We start from the raw sequence: 24503 nt of genomic DNA, 5'->3' as shown, positions 1-24503 counted from the left end.
TTTAAAACGTAAACTGGGAGGAGATGGAAAACTCATTAACGGTTCAAGAGAAATATAACTTATTTTTGGAAATATACAAAACTGGGGTCAGGAATATGTTCCGAAATATAGACCTAAAGAAGAAGGAAAGAAAGATTGGTTTAATGCAAGATGTGCTAGGGCAAAGGAGAAACGAGATGGAGCATGGAAAAGGTGGAGAAGAAACAGAAATCCAGAAAATAAGGAAAACTTCAAAACAGCAAGAAATGAATATGCTAAGGTGAGAAAGGAAGAAGAAAAGAACTATGAAAAGGACATTGTCGAAAAATGTAAGGAACAACCAAAATTGTTCTACAGATTCATAAATGGAAAAATAAGACAAAAAGAAACAATAGAAAGGTTAAAAGGAGAAAACGGAATGGTGGAAGACCCAAAAGTATGGCAGAACTGTTAAATAGTAAATTTCATGAGGTCTTTACTAAGGAATCCAAATTTGAAAGACCACAGGGTAATAGAGAGACTGTCTATATGAAAGAGATTAAAGTAACCAAGCTTGAAATAAAAAGTTGATGACGGAATTGGATGAGGAAAAGGCAATGGGACCGGATGAAGTCTCAGGCAGAATACTGAAAGAATGTAGGGAAGAACTAGCAAGTCCAATATACAACATCATAAAATGCTCAATAGAAAATGGAACAGTGCCAGTGGAGTGGAAAAGAGCTGAGGTGGTTCCCATATATAAGAGCGGAAGGAAGGAAGAACCTTTAAATTACAGGCCGGTATCACTAACTAGTGTAATATGCAAGATGTGTGAAAAAGTAATAAAGAAGCAATGGATCGAGTTTCTTGAAGACAACAAAATATTATCAAATAGCCAATTTGGTTTTAGAAAAGGTCGGTCATGTGTGACAAATTTATTGAGTTTCTACTCTAGAATAGTTGATAAAGTACAAAGAGAGAGGGATGGGTTGACTGTATTTATTTAGATCTAAAAAAGGCTTTTGATAAAGTGCCACATGAAAGATTACTATGGAAGTTAGAGGAGAAGGGTGGCTTAAAAGGAAGCACATTGAGATGGATGAAGAATTACTTAATGGGAGAGAAATAAGGACGATAGTTAAAGATATGAAGTCCAAGTGGAGAACAGTAGACAGCGGAGTGCCACAGGGGTCAGTATTGGCACCAATACTTTTTCTCGTATATATAAATGACATGCCAGAGGGAGTGAACAGCTACATAAATCTGTTTGCGGACGATGCGAAACTGTGCAGAGTCATTAAACAAAAGAGGATTGTGAAATACTACAGGAAGACTTAAACAAGATCTGGAAATGGAGCAAAAAATGGGAGATGGAATTCAATGTGGACAAAAGCCATGTCATGGAAATGGGAAAAAGTGAAAGACGACCAGTGGGAATCTATAAGATGGGAGATGGAGTAGAACTAGAAAAAGTAAAAAAGGAAAAGGACTTGGGAGTGACAATGGAAGAAAATAATCAACCGGTTAGCCATATTGATAGAATTTTCAGAGAGACGTATAATTTGCTAAGGAATATTGGAGTAGCATTTCACTATATGGACAAGGAAATGATGAAGAAATTGATAAGTACTAAAATAAGACCTAGATTGGAATATGCAGGAGTTGTGTGGACTCCCCATAAAAAGAAACACATAAGAAAATTAGAGAGACTACAAAAAATGGCTACAAGAATGGTTCCAGAATTTAAAGGGATGGCATATGAGGAGAGACTAAAGGCAATGGATCTACCAACCTTGGAGCAGAGAAGAGAGAGGGATCTGATACAAGTTTATAAATTGATTAACGGAATGGATGAAGTGGATAATGAGAAACTGATCCTGAGAGAAGAATATGACTTTAGAAGCACAAGATCGCATAGTAAGAAACTAAGGAAGGGACGATGTCTGAGAGATGTTAAAAATTTAGTTTCCAAAGATGTGTTGAGACTTGGAACAGTTTGAGTGAGGAAGTGGTATCAGCAAAGAGTGTACATAGTTTTAAAGAAAAATTGGATAAGTGTAGATATGGAGACGGGACCACACGAGCATAAAGCCCAGGCCCTGTAAAACTACAACTAGGTAAATACACATATATATATATATATATATATATATATATATATATATATATATATATATATATATATATATATATATATATATATATATATATATATATATATATATATATATATATATATATATATATATATATATATATATATATATATATATATATATACACACACACACACACACACACACACACACATACATATATATATATATATATATATATATATATATATATATATATATATATATATATATATATATATATATATATATATATATATATATATATATATATATATATATATATATATATATATATACACACACACACACACACACACACACACACACACACACACACACACACACACACACACACACACACACACACACATATATATATATATATATATATATATATATATATATATATATATATATATATATATATATATATATATATATATATATATATATATATATATATATATATATATATATATATATATATACAGTCAACCCTCGGCTGTCGCGGCTTGGCCTATCGCGTTTTATTGCTATCGCGCACCCATGTAAAGCTGCTAAAATTTCATTATCGCGACCTCAGATGCCTGCTATCGAGCGCCCCGCCATGACATCATTGAATATCTGAGCGCTCATTGGCCAAAACCGCCTTCCCGCCAAGATCAATTCGGCTATCGCTTTTTCTGCTATGGCGCGGCTATTTCGGCCCTCGGCTATCGCGCCCAATCGGGGCCGAAATAGCATCGCTATAGACGAAAACGCGATAGCCGAATTGATCTTGGTGGGAAGGCGGTTTTGGCCAATGAGCGCTTAGATATCCCATGACGTCATGATTGGGCGCGCGATAGCAGGCATCTGAGGTCGCGATAATGAAATTTTAGCAGCGTTTCATGGGTGTGTGATAGCAATAAAACGCGATAGCGGAAGTCGCGATAGCCGAGTGATTGATATATATATATATATATATATATATATATATATATATATATATATGTGTGTGTGTGTGTGTGTGTGTGTGTGTGTATATATATATATATATATATATATATATATATATATATATATATATATATATATATATATATATATATATATATATATATATATATATATATATATATATATATATATATATATATATATATATATATATATATATATATATATATATATATATATATATATATATATATATATATATATATATATATATATATATATATATATATATATATATTTATATATAAATAGTCAACCCTCGGCTATCGCGAAAATTTCATTATCGCGACCTCAGTTTCCTGCTATCGCGCACCCCGCCATGATGTAATGGAATATGTGAGCGCTCATTGGCCAAAACCGCCTTCCCGCCGAGATCAATTCCGCAATCGAGTTTTCGGCCATAGCGCGGCTATTTCGGGCCTAATTGGGCGCGATAGCCGAGGGTTAGGTGTATATATATATATATATATATATATATATATATATATATATATATATATATATATATATATATATATACATACACTTAACCCTCTGCTATCGCGCTCAATTGGGGCCGAAATAGCTGCGCTTTAGCCGAAAACGCGATAGCCGAATTGAACAACTAATGGTGAAAATTATTATTGGTACCGCAACCACAAATTTTACTCCTAATATCCCTCATTTTTATTTCTTTTTAAATTACTTTATAATTCATTGGTAACAATTAAAACATGTCAAGATTATAACATAAAAGAAAAATTACATCAGCTCATTGTATTTACTAGAGATGTACCGATGCATTGGTATCGGTATCAGAATCGGCGGTATCGGCCCAATTTTTGGGTATCGGTATCGAAGAAGAAGAAGAAGCGGCCCAGTTGCCGCAAGTCTCTGCCTCGTCTGTGGCCAATCTGATCTCTGCTTTATTTTTTGGTATTCCATGTAAGATTTCACTTTATACATTACGAAACAATCCTTTCTTGGGGGCAAGGTTTGTAAAAAGCTAATAGAAATGTTGTTTTGTGAACATAAATGCATATACAAGACAGTAAGACTACCAGGTGGTGTTCACAGCAACCTCAGAGCAACATCGTCACCGTCCCTCCAAGTATTCATGGATGCCATTTTGCGGCAGGAGGTTGCTCTGACGTTGTTGAAGTTTCTTAGATCTAGCTCGTGGCAGCCAATGAGCACTTTTAGGCGGGCTACCAACCTCCACCCGCCAACAGCAACGAATCTTTATGGATGCTATTTTATGAAGGTTGGTATGTGAGCAGGAGGTTGCTATGGAGGTTGTCTGTATTAACATAGACAACAACCAGCTTCTTAGATTCGGCCCCAGGAGCGCTAGAGACAGAGGTGGGGAGCCAGCCAATCACAGCGAAGTTGCCACGTTCAGTCCCTCACCCGGCAAATTCAAACCCAGAAAATTCACTAAAATGGATGTGATTGTACGTTATGCGGACTTTTTGGTCTAACTTTATATAGTATGTTAAACCGGAAATTCGTTAGACGAACTTTCGTAAGCGGAGTATTACTGTATTACGTTGGCTCTCTTCCACTCTAGTGGAATTTTCCCTTCATTTATTGAACTTGTAGTAATTATTTCCCAAATTGGATGCAGTAATTGCTCTTTACATTCTTTTAACACCCAGCATGATACACCATCTGGCCCCATTGCTTTTCTGACTTCCATCTTATCCATTAATCTTCCAATATCCTCTTTGTGCACTGCAATCTCCTGTAATCCTTGGCAATCCAATGTTCTGTTAGGTTCTGTGAAATCATCTTCTGCAGTGTATAATGTTTTGAAGTTCTCATTCATTATTTCACACATTTCTTTCTCTGTTTGGTATGTCTTCCCTTCTTTGATTATTTTTTCAATTGTTTCCTTATTCTTTGTTTTGCCGATTTTAAACTTGTAGAAAAGTTTGGGTTCATCTTTGGTCTTTCTCAAACTTTCTTTCTTCCTCTCTCCTTACTCTAATATATTCATTTCTAGCATCTTTGTACTGCTGTCTGTTATGGTAATTTCCCTGCTTTAAGAGTTTCTTCCATGGTTTATCTTTTGCCTCTTTTGCTTGCATTGTACCAAGCATGTATTTTTTTCTGAACTCTTTAAACAGGAATAAACTTTTTTTACTCTTTCATTGCATTTCTGTAAGAATATATTATATTTTTCTTGTACAGTCTTTCTGCACATAATATTACTCCACTCAATATCAGCAAAATAAATCCTTAATGTTTCAAAATCTGTTTTTGCATAATTTAATCTCTCTCCTTTATAATCCTTGTTGTAACTTATCTCATCTTCCTCCTGAATTTGCATCTCTAATGTCACATATTCACTTCTTCCCATTGGACTAAGATATTGTATGATTGGAGGGGGCTTAGGTTTCTTTGTGAAAACTAGTTCAAGCAACGATGGTTCTTCTTCTCCCCCTGTACCTTGTTTACTCCTCCACCCACTGGTCCATTGTATTAACCATAGTCAACTGTAACACTTTCTCGCTCCACTGCCCTGCATTATCCATTACTTCCATCCCTCTCCAGTTTATTTTTTTACAGATAGTCTCCAACTAAGAGTATTCTTCTATATCTTCTTATCATGCTGTCTAGACATTTTATCACCTCTCTTTGCATATCTTTATGTTCTTCTGATCCCCATGTATTAGTCTTTGGTGGAACATGTATAACTATAATTTTTTCTTATCTTCAAATCTTCTGTTCTATTGTTACTCCCATTACTTCCACTTTTTCCTCACCATATTGCATATCCTCCATAAATATATTATCATGAACCATTATTAGCACTTCTCCTCCCCCTTTATCCTTCCTGTTCCTCCTCCAGGTATTATATTATGTGGTAGTTGTCGTAAAACAGGGGTAGCATGGAGACATCTGATTCCATTATGAAAGTGTATTTACGGTAGCACAATACACAACAAGTGAAAACCGAGCGAAACGAGAGGCATGAGGCGTAGCGTGTCAGCCTCAGGCGGCGGCGAGCGAGGACTGGGGGGAAGGACGTGATGTCAAACAGAAAGGGAGTATGGGAAAAACAAAGGACATGCTAACATATGGTTCGGGCACGCACAACAGTGCAACCCCGCACTGAAGGTGGTAATCATAAAAAAAAATAAACACTATAAAATAAGAGTTCATCTAAAAAAAAATTGTGAGGTCAACACTGGAATGTTCATTTTTCACAAAAACATGGTCATATTAGTAATTGTCATCTGATCACTTTAAAAAATATTACTTCTTTCACTAATTTTCATTACATCACTCATAAGAATATAAAATCTTTTCATTAATTTTCAAATTTTCATATCAATCACAAAAATATTAATTATTTTCATTAATTTTCAAGTTTTCACTTCATTAATTTTCGTTACATGACTCACAAAAATATGAGTTCTGTTTATAAGGTCTGTAATCACTTATCACTAAATAGAATTAATAAGAACATAAAATATGGCACACAGTAAGTTCTTATAGTAAGTTGTCATAGTAAGTTCTCGAGGCATCCCCCGAAAACATTACACAATGGAAAGAAGTACATATATATATATATATATATATATATATATATATATATATATATATATATATATATATATATATATATATATATATATACATATAGATATCAGCTGCTGATAAATATTTAATCATCATCAAAAAAAAAATATCATGTAAGCATACACTTTATAAAAAAAAAAAAAAAAAAAATTTACATGTAATCATGAGCTTCATCAAGAATATTTTGACATATAATCATCATGGGACATAAAAATCATCATGGTACATAAAAAATAAATCATCATGGTACATGAAAAAAAATTACACAAATAATTAAATACAAAATGTAAATCACTGTCATTTGAACTACATATGTAGCTAATCATCATACAAAAATTATCTATAAGGAGTTAGCTCTGGAACGCAGATTGTACGAGGACGAAGAAGGTAAAGAAGTAGATGAAGACACAGAGCTAGACGAGACAGGTGGAAGAGGTAAGGGTGAAGGCATAGCAACACAAATATCACTCTTTTTAAGTCTGTCTGCATGGACAACTTCTGACATCTGAGCAGAAGAATAAAAAATTTTAAATTTATTTCCAGTTAATTTTTCTTGGATCAAAAAGGGACCTAAAAATTTAGTGTTTAATTTTGACTGTCGTTCAGGTGCAGATTTAAATACTACATCATTAACCCCTTTGCGCCGGATGTTGAAAAAGCCTGCCTGTATGATATATCATTTGGTACACAACTGAGAAACTTGTGCAAGCTTGTCATACTTGTCAACTTTGTGTATTATGCTGCTATTTTTTAGTCACTATATCGCCTTCAAGGAAAGTGGAAACGTTTCTTCTAGAAAAAAGAGAGAGAGAGAGAGAGAGATGACATTTGCTAATATTTTAGACACAAGGGATGCATGTAGCTTATCTTTCAAAGGAAGAGGGGAAAAATTAGAAACCAAAAGGAGAGAAGAAGAGAGAGAGAATTGAAAATTTGTTTTGTATTTGTGTGTGTGTGTGTGTGTGTGTGTTTTTTCACGAATGTTACAAGGCGGGACATGTAACTTATCTTCGAGAGGGAGAGGGGAAGGGAAGGGAGAAAAATAGGAGGAAAAGATGGGAGGGAAGGAATGGAGAGAGAGAGAGAGAGAGAGAGAGAGAGAGAAGAGAGAATGGGAACAGTCTATGCCATTGGGTAATTTTAGACACAAGGCGGACATGTAGCTTATCTTAGTGATTGGTGGAGACAAGGATGGTGGGAGGAGCACTAGGATTTCAAGGATAGCATACGGCGTGTGTAGTTGGTATCCAACACACTATACAGGATAACTGAACTGAAGAAAGCTCAGAAAAGAAATATGACGCCACGAAGGCGCCATCGATTTTACTGGACTTCATCGACGCCACATAGGCGTCACCGTATTGAAGGGGTTAATGTCAAAGGAGACAGGAGTAACTTTTGCATGTTGACGTTGAGTCATTTGAGTACGTGACAACTGGAGAGTACTACGCACTTTATCATGAATAATTTGCATAGCTTGTGCTTGGTTTTGAACATAGTCATCAACAGAATATACTGGTAAACGCGGTTTCTCTAACATGTCAAAGGGGAAACGTTTATCATGTCCAAATACAATAGAATCTGGAGTTTTACCAGTAGATGAATTGATAGTGGCATTTATACAAGCATTCACATGAGGGAGCCAATCTTGCCAAGATTCGTGAAATTTACCCACTAAATGTCTCAAAATGGTAAGAATTTTATGATTAGTTCTCTCTACCAATCCATTGGAAGCAGGATGGTAGGCAGTGATGAAAGTTTGAGTAATGTGAAATTGTTGACAAATTTTCTGAAGCACTTCATTTTTAAATTCTGCATCATTATCACTAAGCAATACTGAAGGAGTAGTGCAAGGGCAAATAAAATGAGAAACAAAAGCATGTGCAATGCTAGAAGTAGATTTGTTTTGGAAAGGAATGAGTACTGTGTATCGGCTGAAATGATCTACGCATACTAGGACATACACAAAGCCTTGTGTGCTATGAGGGAGCTGTAACAAATCAATCGCTACTGTCTCAAACGGACATGCGGGAATAGGATACTCTTGAATAGGAGCAGTCTTGGTATTTCCTTTATTGAGAGCACAATCAACACACTGAGAAACATGATTAGTGATGTCTCGTGACATATTTGGCCAATAATATTTAGTACGTGCCATTGCAATGGACTTATCACGACCAGGATGACCTGCGTGAGGGAGATCGTGAATAAGAGACAGTACAGTAGGAATCAAACTATCTGGAATGACAAGTTGAGTCACTAGTTGATCATCAATCATTACTTTACGTAGCAAGATGTCATCTTGTAAGCTAAATTCAGACAAGGGGAACAGGCAATTTTGGCAAAACAGAGTGATCATCAAACTGTAAACACTGGATGACTTTAGACAAGGTAGGATCACTTTTCTGAGCATTGGCTAATTCAGCAAGGGAAAAATTTGACACGAGTAATTGAAGTAACTGCAACATTGCGGGACAACACATCCGCTACTAAATTAGCGCGACCCCCCAGCAGGTATTTGATGTCAGGATTAAATTCTTCAATGGTGAGGAACCATCTAGCTAGACGGCCAGATAAATTTTGCCTTTGAAAAGTTGTGTGACGGCAACATGGTCAGTATACACAGTAATTGGATAACCATAAATGATGTCACGGAAATGTGTAAGAGACCAAACTAATGCGAGAGCTTCTAGATTTGTTACTGAATAACGTGATTCACAAGCATTAAGTACACGACTGAAGGCAATGACTTGGGGACGACTACCCGGAACTTGTTGCATCAGGACAGAACCAATACCTAGAGACGATGCATCTGAACAGATCACAAAAGGCAAGGAGTAGTCAAGAAATTATAATACTGGAGCTTGTGTAAGAGCTGATTTAAGAACAGTGGATGTTGTAGCCCGCATGTATGATATACAGGTGGTGCCCCAATGAAAGGGTAAGTTTGTCATCACTTGTCGCTTTGTGTATTATGCTGCATTTTTAGTCACTATATCGCTCAAGAGAAAGTGGACTGCTCTTCGGAGAGAGAGAGAGAAGAGAGAGAGAGAGAGTGACATTTGCTAATATTTTAGACACAAGCGGACGCATGTAGCTTATCTTTCGAGAGGAAGAGGGGAGGAGGAAGGAGAGGGAAAGAAAGAGAGAGAGAGAGAGAGAGAGATTAGAAAATTTGTTGTTTTTGTATTTGTGTGTGTGTGTATGTGTGTGTGTGTAATTCACTGTTTGATCTGCTGCAGTCTCTGACAAGACAGCCAGACGTTACCCTATGGAACGAGCTCAGAGCTCATTATTTCCGATCTTGGGATAGGCCTGAGACCAGGCACACACCACACACCGGGACAACAAGGTCACAACTCGATTTACATCCCGTACCTACTCACTGCTAGGTGAACAGGGGCTACACGTGAAAGGAGACACACCCAAATATCTCCACCCTTGGGGAATCGAACCCCGGTCATCTGGCTTGTGAAGCCAGCGCTCTAACCACTGAGCTACCGGGCCGTGTGTGTGTTGTGTGTTTTCATGAATGTAACATATCTTCGAGAGGAAGGGGAAAAAGAAGGAGGAGGAAAGGGAGAGAGAAGAGAAGAGAGAGAGAGAGAGAGAGAGAGAGAGAGAGAGAGATGGGAACAGTCTATGCCATTGGGTAATTTTAGACACAAGGCGGGACACATGTAGCTTATCTTTAGTGATTGGTGGAGCCAAGGATGGTGGGAGGAGCACTAGGATTTCAAGGACAGCATACGGCGTGTGTAGTTGGTATCCAACACACTATACGGGACAACTGAACTGAAGAAAGCTCAGAAAAGGAATATGACGTCTACATAGGTGTCACCGTATTTGCTACTGGGGCTTCATGACGCCCACATAGGCGTCACCATATTGAAGGGGTTAAGAACAGTGAAGCTGTAGTCATGAGTTGCATCCCAATGAAAGGGAACATCTTTCTTCAGAAGACACGTTAGTGGAGACGCAATAGTGGCAAAATTCTTAATGAACGCACGATAATATCCTACTAATCCCAAGAAAGATCGGACATTGTTAGTCGTGGTTGGGGTAGGAAAGTCTTGAACAGCTTTGACTTTAGCGTTCGTAGTGTGAATACCAGGGCGATCCACAACATGGCCAAGAAATTCAATACGAGAACGCAAGAATTGACATTTTGTGATGTTAAGCTTAAGACCAGCTTCTATGAATTTCTGTAATACTAGAGCAAGTTTGTGAAAGTGACTGTCTAAATCTTTAGAAACTAAAATCATCAAGATAGACAAACAAACCATTGTCAATAAGACCTTGGAAGAGTGAATTTACTAGTTGTTGGCAGGTTAGTGGAGAGTTACGAAGACCCATGGGGCAACAAAGCCACAAGTCAAGTGTTGTGAATACTGTATTGTCTTTACCGATGGACTGTAAAATGGTGCTAAGTGCTGGCAAGGGATAATGGTCAGGAATTGTGACTTGGTTAACTTTCCTAAAGTCAATGACTGCACGGTAAGAACCATCTTTCTTTGGCACAAGGAAGAGAGGTGAGTTCCATGGAGGGTACGACTCTTGAATAATACCTTCATCAAGCATGCCTTGCACTAATTTTTGAGCTACTTGACGCTGAGAATGAGGCAAGCGATAAGATGGAACATGGATAGGGCGCGTGTTAGGCTGAAGGTCAATATAATGCTGTACACGGTCAGTAACACCTAAAGATTCACCTGGTAAAGTAATAGCTTGTCTGTGAGCTACAAGAATGTCATAGAGACGCTGTGCTTCTGCAGGAAAATCTGCAACTTTGACATGTGCCTCCAACTGAGTGATCAGTTCAGCTGAAGAGCAGGAACTAGCAGACTGTGAATCTACAGCTCCTATCAAAGGTGGAGAATCCTGAAAAGAAGCTTCATCTATCACACTAAAGGAACCAAGGTGCATGCCATCTTTAAGTGTAATGGACGAACCTGTGAGATTAGTGACTAAAGCATCAGTAAGGTGACCACATCGCATGGTAGAGAGTGTACCTTCTAAAGCTAAACGCTGAATCCTGGCACTATCAGGATGTGAGATCACGCATGAGCCAACTGGGGCACAAAGAACACGCACTGGAACTTTAGTTGCTGAAGTAGGACCTATAAACTGGTCACCAACAATGACAGCTGCACAACAATCCGAGGAGACAGAACGTTTCGATTCCAGGGACGAAGGTGCTAAGTTTGACTGCGGGGATGAAGGATTCTGAGTACACTGCGGTAACAGTGCTTCGTCAAAAGCAGGTAGACATGACTGTTCAAAATGTACGTGCAGAGGCAACTGTAAGAACAGAAACAGGCGAGTCTGAAGCATAATACATGAATCCATTATGGCTGACAGCATGATAACGGGGAAGTATTGTAATATCATGTTTAACTAACTCATCATAGCCAAAGAGAGCATCACAGTTCAACACAAAATTTGTTACTACAAAAAATTTTACATTAAAGGTATAATCATGATTATGAAAGGACACAGGCAAAGTTACTGAACCAATAATATTGAGAGGAGAGCCTTGAGCTGCATGAAAAATCTGGTTCTCTTTTGATAGAGAAACATCATACAATTTATTAAGGTGCTGGTAAGCACGTTCTGTTACTAAGTTACAGTCAGCTCCTGTATCAATGCAAACTGTGGAGGGAGAGCTATAAGTGTACATTTGCAAATGAAGACGTTGTGTCGTTGCAGCAATAACTGTAGGAATCGACGGGACTGGCATGTCTGAGAGAATGTCTACGTTATGGGAGGAGAATGCTGGCACTGGTAAAAATTTGACTGTGGTGAAGACACAGTAACATGTTGCTGACACTGAAGGCGTTGAATTTTAAAGCATTCTTCAGAAGAATGATTACCTGGACCATGAATAAGGCAAGACTTAGGTGGTCTTTCAGGAATTGGACGCACGCAGGACGTTGCCCTGCCGAGAAGACGATCAACGCACACTGAGGATGCGAACTGGGCACAGAGCGTGTGACATGACGGAAGTCTTGAAGAGACTCATAGCGAGAAAGACGCTGAGCTGAGGGAGAACGCGCTGCATTTCATGATTTGCTGTCAATCAGTCAGTCTTCTGTTTCAAGACAAAAACTTTATTCTTTTAATGGTATGTCCCTGTTTGTGACAGTAAGTACAGGCATACACAGCATGTTGCTTATCAGAAGCTGGTGCACTAGGTTGTGAAGTCTGGTTAGCAGAATTGAAAGGTGAAGTAGCAGTAGTGGAAGCTACAACGTGCTACTGAGCTGGATGTTCTTTTAATTTGGAAGCAATTTTAGATGAGAAATCAAGTAGATTACAGTACTGAGTTTAGGTTAAGCTTGCTACAACGCGATAACGTTCTTAAAATATAGCGCCTGAGTGTAAGCGTAACTCGAGGATCGCTAAACTAGGGTATTGAAAACAATGTAAAACGCTTATTCATTCTTAAGCTGTACTTTATATTTCAAAACATTCAGATTTTTCATGTCCTTGTTACAATAAGGGTGCTACAGAACAAGTGGCTTCATTTACAGTCTCCAGTTGCATTAACTGTAAAAGAACACAGAAGCAGAAGCTTACTTTTGTTCTGAGCTTCCTTTCTGGCGATTATGGTTGATTTTGGTTGTTGTTTCCATGAAACCCAGTTTCAGAATATTTGATGGAGATCAAAATTGTTCCTCAGTCTTCTGTTTCAAGACAAATGAAACTTTCCACTGGAGATGAATCTGCTGTTCACCCAGACATCGTGTCTTGAACAGTGTCTTTTTTAACCTTGAGAACCAGCCATTACTAGCAGAGAAAGGTGGAGGATTGTCAATGTTTTTTATCAACACCTGAAGTGATGTTAGAGTTGCAAATACTGTCTTCACATTGTTGCAAGAATTGTAAAGGAGAATACTGAGAGATGTCATCACCACCAAACTTCTGGATTGAAGGATCATGGTGTAAGAGTTTAAAAGTTGGAGCAAGCACAGGGCTTTGAAACAATGTAGAAGGAACAGGAGGGGCAGTAGTAGTAGGAGTTGTAGTAGTAGATGTAGTAAGGGTAGAAGTAGTAGTAGTAGTTGTAGTAAGAGTAGTAGTCATAGTAGTGACAGTAGCAACTGTGGTAGTAGTAGTGTTATTATCATGAGAAGACATGGTGCAAGAATAAAGCTTACCACAGCGTAGCAACATAAAAAATAAAATAAGTAAAAACAGCAATAAAGTAAGGTGTTATAGTTACACTCTGAAGCAAAATGGAAGTAACTACGTCCAGGGCTCACTCAAAAAAAAAAAAAAAAAAAAAAAAAAAAAAAACACGCACTCGGGCAGTACATCGCGTAGCAAAAGTGGAGTACAGAGCACAGCACAGTCAAGCTAGGACGGGCAAAAATATTAGTTTTTCATAATACACCAGGCATTGCAATTGGTATCAAAAGTACATGGAAGTACTGCTGAGAAAACTTCATGCAGTGATTTCAATACTGAATAAAAAAATTAGAGATGGTACAATTATAAAAATAAATATAACAACACTTGGGACAAGATGCAAATCAAGCATGAGATACTCAAACATAATTCACTAGAGTGGTTATACTGAAATACACTCAATAAGTATTCAATGGAACACAATGACATACATTACCATACACCATACACTGGCTGGAGTATCAGCAGCAATGAAAACACATCAGACAGACATTTCATCATCAGATGCAGCAGTAGTCTCAGTCTGCGATGAAAATCCAGGCATGAACATACAAAAATATAATGAAAATCACACAAACAAAAAAAAAAAAAAAAAAAAAAATCAAAAAAAAAAAATTCACAGGAAAATAATCGTAGGTAGTGTAAGAAAAATAATACTGAAAATAAAATAACTAGCCAATAGCATGGGCAGACAGAAAATGCAGAGAGAAAACAATGAAGTATAAGCAGAAAGCAATAGAAGAAAGCAGGAAACAAAGAAACAGAAAAATTCCAAGGTCACTCAAGGAGTAATAAAATAATAATGCACAAAAAACTGTAGCACTAGCAAATTAAAGAAAATGCATCAAATAATTGAGCTTATGAGGCTGCAAGGGTAATATAATATAAAAGTAAGCCTACACACAGGAAAAACATATGGTACTAGGCTACAAAGACATTTAAAGCATCCGCGGCTGTGATAGCCAATCTGAGACAAGGGCAAGGTGCCGTAACGAATCACCGAAGAGCCCGGGAAAATATCAAGATGGCGGCCAGACAGGAGCCAATCAGAGCACAAGATACAGTAGCAGCGTCCCACAGCCAATGGGAGAAGCTGAAACATTCAAACATTAAGAGACACAGGAAGACGCTAGAATTAATGGCGCCAAGGCGAGAAAAAGCAGATTAAAATGCAATAAACACCACAAGACAAACTCACTGACTTTCCCTGAAGGAACTAACCCAACGTATCTGTGTAGAAGGGAGCGTCAGATGAGGTGTGGAGTAGCTGAGAAGCATAAGATGGCGCCAGGACGGACCTTGGCGGGAAAACACACTGTAATCGCCAAAAAAAAAAAAAAAAAAAAACTCACAGCAAGCACAAAAGTATGTTATACAAAAGACGGCAGAAGCTGGAGGGGTGGCGGAGGGGCTGACAGGTGGCGTCTTGAAGCACAGCTCACGAGAGCGAAGGAATGCGTGACGACTCGCTGCGTAGCAGGAAAATGCACGTGGCATCACAAGACTACGTAAGAGCACAGCAGTCTATCAGGCAGACAGCAGGGAGGAAGGTGCAGGCAGAAACTTGCGAACGAAGCTGTAGGTAGGAAGATCCAAGCGTCGAGAAGCCCACGTGAGACAGCAGGCAGTGGCAGGCCAAAATACAGCAGACAAGGCAGAGCTGCAGGAGGCTGGAGACAGCAAGGCACAATACAGCAAGAAACAGCTGACATTCCCGTAGCTGTAGGAAGATCCAAACGTTGAGAAGCCTACGTAAAACAGCAGGCAGAGACAACAGCCACTAGGCACAACAACGGGCGAGACAAGGCAGGAGCGGCCATCTTGTCTCTACAGTCTACACCATGGCGTCACCGGCACAGTCCTCATGAGTCACTCGCATATCACTGGCCTTCACCGCTGCTACCGTTTATGTGGTAGTTGTCGTAAAACAGGGGTAGCATGGAGACACCTGAGTCCATTATGAAAGTGTATTTACGGTAGCACAATACACAACAAGTGTAAACCGAGCGAAACGAGAGGCAGGAGGCGTAGCGTGTCGCCTCAGGCGGCGGCGAGCGAGGACTCAGGGGAAGGACGTGACGTCAGACAGAAAGGGAGTATGGGAAAAACAAAGGACATGCTAACATAGTCTTGTTTGTCCATGAGACTGGACATCACCTCCTTCATATATCCTAATTCTCTTTCTACATTAATAAGCCTTCTCATATTACCTTGTTCATCCCTGAAACCCGAGAAATCCTTTTCCATAGTATCATCTGACAATATAAAGCGTTGGTTATCACTCGGAGTATGTTTTGATTCTGCCATATGCCTGGCAGCGCTACTTGGTTCCATCTCTCTCTCTGTGTGGATATAGTTATGAATTTAGAAAAGTTGGGCATTATATAATCTTGAGATTTTTCATGTTTTTTAATAAAGTTATTATTTCCTGTTTATTTTTAGTTGGACATCATGGATCCCAAGACTCCAGAGGATATTTACAAATCCCACTTAGAGAACAACCGTCCTACATTTGGGCCTGGGCAGGTGGACTCAGCTCGTCAGAATTTGGCCTCCTCCTTTGTAAATGGCTTTGTAAATGCTGCCTTTGGAACTGACAAATTACTGACTGAGGATGGAAACAAATGGTTCTACAAAAACAAAGAGCATGGTAATACTTTGTTTTCCCTTTGAGTATTTTTTTTAAGATGTAGCTTTATTAGTTTTATGAAGGTCAGTATTGAATATTGAATGTTTTGATGTAAATTCACCAGCAATTTTGCATAGATAAGTTTTTGTTACCTTAGTGGAAAGATGGACAACAAAGTTTTTAAGTAGAATTCATAGGTCTGATGCAGTAAATAAGACCATTGTTAAAAGTAAAAACGAGATGCAAAGATTTTGGAAAGAGCTTTGGTATGAGAGGCATGTGTGAGATAGTCAGTTAGATCTATCTCCTGAAAAGAGGCAGTGTGTTTCTGACGTTCCTAACCTTATTAATGTGAAGCGGCCAGACTGAAATATGGGACGAATGCAGATACTGATTGTATCGGGGCTGTTAAAGGAATTCATTCTTTTATTGTTATTAATATTTTATCAATTTGTTTATTTATTTTGGAGAATAGGAACCATATTTAAATGTTAATTGAATGATTGGAGCAGGTTTATTCCATCCATCTATCTATCTAACTTTTACCTCATTCCCTCTAGGAACCTACTCCAAAGAAGCTGACCATGACAATGTGCTTCTACCTCTCCTTTTCCAGACATACTCTTCCTGCTTGTTAAAACTATTGACCTATATCAACATCATCTTGATACAGTACTTCTTTACTCTGTCCTTCCACCATCCAAGGGACATTTCTCTCCATTAAGCCTACCTTGTTCTTAATTGTAGTTGGGGATTAGGAATTGATGGTTTATAATAGTGCTGGGAGTCAATTTGATGAAATTGAAATAATGATAAAATATGGGGACAAAAAAGTATATTAATTACAAGAAGTGAAAAAGTAAGTCTTACGTATTGTTATTCGTGACCCTGTATGAAAGGTAAAATGTGGTGATGACATAACGGTAGCAAGGATAGCAGATTTGTTTTGATGGAAAGGCCATGACCAAGAGGTCAGGGCAGAGAAGATCCAGCAGGAGCAAGAGGAAGACAACTGAAAAGATTCAGCCCAGCAACGGACCTTTAACTCCTTCCTTACTGCAAGACTGTTTTGTGATATGTGCATACCATGTGCAGAAGCGACCTTGTGGTACTGCACATTACGGCTTTGGTATGTGCGTATCACACTAATACACTGATATGTATTATTAAGCCCTGAGTGCGTATTTTGTCTCTTCAGGCCCCACGTAGTGGCAACTTTCTGCCCCCAAAAAAACAAATGCTTGAGGTGCTATTTTTAGCCACCTCTGCATCACATGCCCTTTCCCCTCCATTAGCTAATCAATATTGGAGTTCATATTTCATGCAGAAACTAAAACCAATCATTATTATTTTGTTTGAAAGTATGAATATTATTCCAATAGTCCACCCAAGAACATCAGTTGTCTACCGTCTGCCTTAGAGAGACTTGTATATATGGCTAAAGATAATAGCGTCTGCTTCCTTGTGTAGCAGTGACGATGATTATCATAACTATGGATAGATAGTGAGGATGTACTGGAAGACTCTCCAGATGAGTATGATTTGGATTATGATCCTGGAAAAGAAATAGAAAACAGTGAAACTGACAGTATTAGTTTAAGTGCACATGAGACACTTTTCTGTGGTCAGTGGCCACCACAAAAAAAAAAAAAAAAAAAAAAAAAAAAAAAGGTCAAAATGGAACACACACTTTTATGGATGCATACACATGGGCCACTTTTTTTGTGGTGACCAAAAAATAGTGGCAAGTAGTGGGGGATGGGAACATTTTTCCGACCACACAACTGTGCGGCCAGCGGTTAAAACCATTATTTCAAATGGCAGCATGCACGCAAGCCACATTCAGTTGTCACCACTTTGAATAGCTGCTCCACTTGGCATCCGAGGGGCACAGAATAAACACCACCAGCTTTCGCTTTCCTCTCCCTTTACTGACCATCCTGGTGAACTAGCCTTCAACTTTGCTATCCTCCATGACCTAGAGCAACACCCTACTCATATTCCTTACTGTCTTGGAGATATTCCCAACATTCCTGATCTCTTCCTTACCTCTAATCCTTCTGTTTATGATGTTACCTTATTTTCTCCGTTTGACTCCTCTGATCAAAATCTCAGTTTTGTATCGTCATATTTTTCCAGTCCTTCCTCGGGATACCCCAAATCGGAGGTGCCTTTGGCATTTTGCCTCTGCCAGTTGGGGGGACCTGAGAAGGTATTATGCTGATTTTCCCTGGAATGATTACTGTTTCCGTGTCAGAGACCCATCTTTGTGTGCTGAATGCATAACAGAGGTGATAGTGTCTGGCATGGAGGTGTACATTTCTCATTCTTTTTCTCAACCTAAACCTTCTAAACCTTAGTTTAACACAGACTGTTCTCGTGCTATACATGATAGAGAGGTTGCCCACAAAATGTACTTGAGCCTTCTATCTCCTGAATCTCATGGTTTTTTTTTTATATATCTGCCTGGAATCATGCCAAGTCTGTTCTTCAACTTGCTAAGCACTCCTTCTTAAATAGAAAATGTCAAAATCTTTCAAACTGAAACTCCCTTTAAGACTTATGGCATCTGGCCAAAAATATCTCAAATAATTTTGCTTCTTCATCTTTCCCTTCTTTATTTCATATTGATGGCACCACTGGCATCTCATCTGTCTCTAAAGCTGAACTCTTCTCTCAAACCTTTGCTAACAACTCCACCTTGGATGATTTTGGGCTTATCCCTCCCTCTCCTCCTCCTTGTGACTATTTCATGCCTACAATTAAAGATCTTTGGAATGATGTTTTCCATGCCTTCTCTGGCCTAAACCCTCGGAAGGCTTATGGACTTGATGGGGTCCCTCCTATTGTTCTCAAAAACTGTGCTTCCTTGCTTGCACCTTGCCTGGCCAAACTCTTTCAACTATGTCTGTTGACTTCTACCTTCCCTTTTTTTTTTTTTTTTTTTTTTCCCGGAAATCTATTGGAATCCCAAAGTTATAACACCTGAAGTACATGAAACCACTCACAGTAGCCATTTAGCACTCAGTAGAGAGAGTTATGCTCCACAAGTCATCCAGTCTGTGGTAGGAAGGGAGGTGTAGCGTTGCCCGTCCTTCAGTATCACACATCAGGCAGTGGTTTATACATATAATATATTATTGCTTTGTTAGGATGTTCTTGAATAGAGCATCAGTTGTTTTAGCAACATGTGGTGATGTTGATTCATGAAGGAAGTCATGATGTCATTTTTTTACCATAGAGACAGCGTCTAATCGATGTTGATACGGGCTTAGCTGCATACTTTATCTCTTCATCATTACCATTTTCCTGTGAAGCTCTTTGTTCTTGGTAGATTTTGGAAGTGTTTTTCAAAGGAGAGATGGGAGGTAATGTTAGAGAAGGCAATCGAGGCATCGGCAATGTCTTAGCCTCGTCACCACACACTTCACCATCAAGTCCCCTCTTCTTACCTTGTTTCTGCAGCCCCAACGAATATAGGAAGCTCAGTGGGTCATCTTCATCTTCGTCACCGCCATCGCCATCAGTATCATCATCTGAGTGTAGTTGTAATGATGGTGGAGGTGGTGGAGATCAAGGGTATGAGCATGCACTCACACCGGAACCACGTCAGGACGATGGTAAAATTGGAGGCTCCATTTCTTCCAGATCCTCTGCTCTAGGGACGTATTCCTCCCCAGAAGAGTCATATGAGGCACTGTCAACGTACTCATCTGACTCTAACACCATATCTATTGCCTCAGCAAGAGAAAGAATTCTCTTCTCCTGCCTCGGGCGGCGTGGGAAGTCAGCCATGTCTATCCACATCAGTACAAAGCCTGAACTGTCGGTGCGCGAATATTTCCTGCTGTGAGTGACAAGTGAGGACCTGTAGGTAACTTGCCAAGTAGTGTAAACTTGCCCCGTTGACTCATAACGTGTGTGAAGATTACAAACCTAAGACGATTATGTACGAAGATACAGGGTAGAGAACTTGCGACGGCTGAGAGCCGTCAACGGGACTGAGCGTTACATACATACGCGACGGCTCTCAGCCATCAGTGGGGCTGGACATGTTAAAAGGTTGACCGTTCTAATCCCTCAAACTACCGTCCTATAGCTTTAATCTCTTGCTTGTCTAAAGTCTTTGAATCTATTCTCAATAGGAAGATTCTTAAATATAGTAATATTCCACTTAACGAAAGTTCGTCTAACAAATTTCCGGTTTAACATACTATATAAAGTTAGACCAAAAAGTCCGCATAATGTACAACCACATCTGTTTTAGCGAATTTTCTGGGTTTGAATTTGCCGGGTGAGGGACCGAACACGGCAGCTTTGCTGTAATTGGCTGGCTCCCCACCTGTCTCTAGTGCTCCTGGGGCTGCATCCAAGAATCTGGTTGTTGTCTATGTTGGTACAGACAACCTCCATAGCAACCTCCTGCTCACATTCCAATCTTTGTAAAATAGCATCCACAAAGATTCGTTGCTGTTGGCGGGTGGAGGTTGGTAGCCCGCCTAAAGTGCTAGTTCCAAGAAACTTTAACAACGTCATAGCAACCTCCTGCTGCAAAATGGCATCCATGAACGCTTGGAGGGACGGTGACGAGGTTGCTCTGAGGTTGCTGGGAACACCACCTTGAGAGGTGGTGTTACTGTCTTATATATGCATTTATGTTCACAAAACAACATTTCTATTAGCTTTTTACAAACCTTGCCTCAAGATAGTGAATACATGGAATACCAGCAGAGAGAGATCGCCACAGAGGCGGATGACTTGGCCGCTTATTCTTGTGACTCTTTTAGCTTGTGTGTTGCTTTCACCAAGATATTAAATTTATGTTTCCACTCCTGTATTGCCTGCTATAATGGATATCATATCTTAGTATTCATATACGCTCATGCCACGAGGATAACCTTGACTCCGTGGCACTGAGTGATAGTGAATTACTAATGAAATACCATGTTATTTCATTAGTAATTCATTATCACTCACTGCCACAGAGTCGAGGTTATCCTCGTAGCATGAGCGTATATGAATACTAAGATATGATATCCATTATAGCAGGCAATACAGGAGTGGAAACATGAATTTAATATCGTGGTGAAAGCAACATGCAAGCTAAAAGAGTCACAAGAAGAAGAAAAAGCGGCCAAGTGGCCGCGAGTCTCTGCCTCGTCTGTGACCGATCTCATCTCTGTTTTATCTTTTGGTATTCCATGTAAGATTTCACTTTATGCATTACAAAACAATTTTTTCTTGGGGGCAAGGTTTGTAAAAAGCTAATAGAAATGTTGTTTTGTGAACATAAATACGTATATAAGACAGTAACACCACCTCCAGAGGTGGTGTTCCCAGCAACCTCAGAGCAACCTGATAGCAACCTCGTCACCGTCCCTCCAAGTATTCATGGATGCCATTTTGTGGCAGGATGTTGCTCTGACGTTGTTAAAGAATCTTGTATCCAGCTCCTGGTGCTGGTATTGGCTGCCTCTGTCTCACTCTCTCCTGCTCCACAGTACGAAGAGGTTGACCTGTATTTCTGCTCCGCTTAACGTGTTTTCGCTGCTTAAACATGTTACCCGCGTTAGTGCAATATGCTACACTCTGCCTCACCGTGGCGAACTTTGATCCACTCCTGCACAAATTACAGTGGAGCTATCAATGAGAGACTTTGTACATAGCTCCTTTAACTTTCAATGACTTATATGACATTATGAAAGAAGTGGTACACCGGTGGCCCAATACACTGCAAAACATATACATAATTTTTTTTAACCCATGTGGTATGTTGGGGACCAGCCCAGAACAGATCCCCCCTATTTCCATTATTTCCTATGGGAAAATTATGTCCGCTTAACGAATTTTTGTTCTTTGAACAGCTTTGACACCCCCTATCATGTTCATTAAGCGGAGTATTGCTGTATGTCACTTCACAATCTTCTATCTGATTGCCATTATGGCTTTCATCAAGGTTGCTCTACTGGTGATTTTTTTTTTTTTTTTTTTTTTTTTTTTTACTGAGTGTTGGTCATCCTCTTTTAGAGATTTTGGTGAAACTTTTGCTATCATGTAAGACATATCAAAAGCTTATGATAGAGTCTGGCACAAAGCTTTTTGATTTCCAAACTGCCCTCCTACGGTTTCTGTCTTCTCTTGAACTTTGTTTCAAGGTTCCTTTACGACCATTCTATTGCAGCTGTGGTAGATGGCCACTGTTCTTCTAAATCTATTAATACAGTAAGGTCTCGGTTTATGTCAGAGTTACGTTCCTGAAACATGTCGTAAGTCAATTTTGTACGTAACTCGAGTTTTTGTACATTTCAAAGCATATTATCGAGTTTTCAACCAATCATTGTTTATGGTCATTCAGGTAAGTTAAAGGTTATATTGTTATATTATTTACAACTATATAGGAATATGAAACACAAGCTTGTTTTTGTTGTTGATTAGGGCCACGAACGTGAAGGACTGTAGGTTGCCGAGAGGGGTGGACGCCTGAGGCTGCCAGGAGGGTGGGCAGGTCGAATGTTGTGACGCCCAGGGCGGACAGCTGGGAGCGTAGTCCAGTGCAGTGGGAGTAGAAGCGTGGGCAGCGGGACAGGAAATGCAATAGGAAAGGGCAATAGGGATCAGCAGACAGGCGCAGACGGTGCAAGTGAGCTGCGAGTGTCGTGTGGCCCAGGCGAAGGCTCCGGAGTTTTTATTGTTGTGATGGGTGTGCGAGCCCTCAAGGTCGTCAACCTCCCCGTTGTCATGTTAACAGGCTTCCTATTTTCTTCTTCCCTCCCTCACACACAGCTGCTGCCTCCATTCTCATGTCTTTTGATTATGTCCTCTTTTTCTTGTAGCGTAATGGTTTTCCTTTTCTTAGCATCACTGCTGTTACTAAGGAGTTTTCTCTTTGGTGCCATTGAGCAAGATACTAAGAACTTGAGTCAGTAAACACAGAAGTAGGATAACACTCTTGCCAGGGGCGACGGTGTGGTGGAACTGAGATAGGGTGTTATTGTATTCAAGCATGAGGCGGGTGGTGTGATGGGTAACCACCAACAATAACAATAAATCCCGCGCTTTACGATTTATAAATTTTCAATTTTTTTAATCTTAAATTGCCTTATAGTGGACTGACATAACTACGAGTTTGACATAACTTGAGACTGACGTAACCTGGGACTTTACTGTATTTATCTATTTACCTATTTGTGTATTACAGGGCCCGAGCTAAGCTCTCTGTGTCCTGCCTCCTTGGTCACTCCTGTCATATCTCTTTCATCTGATTGACACACACTGCGTCAACGACATCACTGCTCAGTTTATTCCACTTATCAATACTACGATGCGGGAAACTGTATTTTCTCACGTCATTTAGACAGATGTCCTACGTCCTTGGAGATGATTACTTGTGGTCACCTTTATCAATTCTCTGTCCAATATGTCAATTTTGTTCACCAATTTATACATAGTTATCATGTCATCCCTTGTTCTTCTCTCTTCTAATGTGGTCAGCCCCAGTTCCCTCAGCCTTTCCTCATAGTCTAACTCCCTGAGTCCTGGTACCATCCTTGTTGCCAGCCTCTGTACCCTTTCCACCTTCTTCACATTTTTCTTCACATGCGCAAGCTGCATATTCTAACTGGATGTCTTATTAAAGTGCATAGTATCTTCATCATTCCTTTATCTAGGTAGTGGAATGCAAGACCAATATTTTGAAGCATGTTATATGTTTTCCCAAATATCTTGTTAATGTATTTCTCCGGTGACAAAGTGTTTTGCACGATTACTCCTAGGTCTTTCTCCTCATTGGTCTCTTCAATTTTCTCATCACCCAGCCTGTAATCCCTGTTTGGTCTGTATCTACTTCTTCCCATTTTCATAACATGGCTCTTGTTTATATTAAATTACATCTGCCACTCTTTACTCCACTCATATATTTTATCAAGATCTTCCTGTAACTTGTTACAATCTTTCACATTCTTTACTCTCCTCATAATTTTAGTATCGTCTGCAAACATATTCATGTAACTCTCAATATATTC

The 24503-nt window shown here is 39.3% G+C and overlaps 1 protein-coding gene across 1 annotated transcript in view; it reads left to right on the top strand.

Moving 5' to 3' along the window:
* Positions 1-24503, top strand: part of LOC123516414 (26S proteasome non-ATPase regulatory subunit 2-like) — a 105811-nt gene that overhangs the window by 59048 nt on the left and 22260 nt on the right. The window contains exon 7 of the mRNA XM_045275678.1: positions 16296-16503. Within this exon, the coding sequence (XP_045131613.1) occupies positions 16296-16503 (208 nt within the window). The remainder of the gene's footprint in view (positions 1-16295; positions 16504-24503) is intronic.

Source organism: Portunus trituberculatus, chromosome 41 (genome assembly GCF_017591435.1).
Source record: "Portunus trituberculatus isolate SZX2019 chromosome 41, ASM1759143v1, whole genome shotgun sequence".
Lineage (NCBI taxonomy): Eukaryota > Metazoa > Arthropoda > Malacostraca > Decapoda > Portunidae > Portunus > Portunus trituberculatus.
Note: the sequence above shows the minus strand (reverse complement) of the source record. Positions and strands in the feature narration are given on the sequence as shown.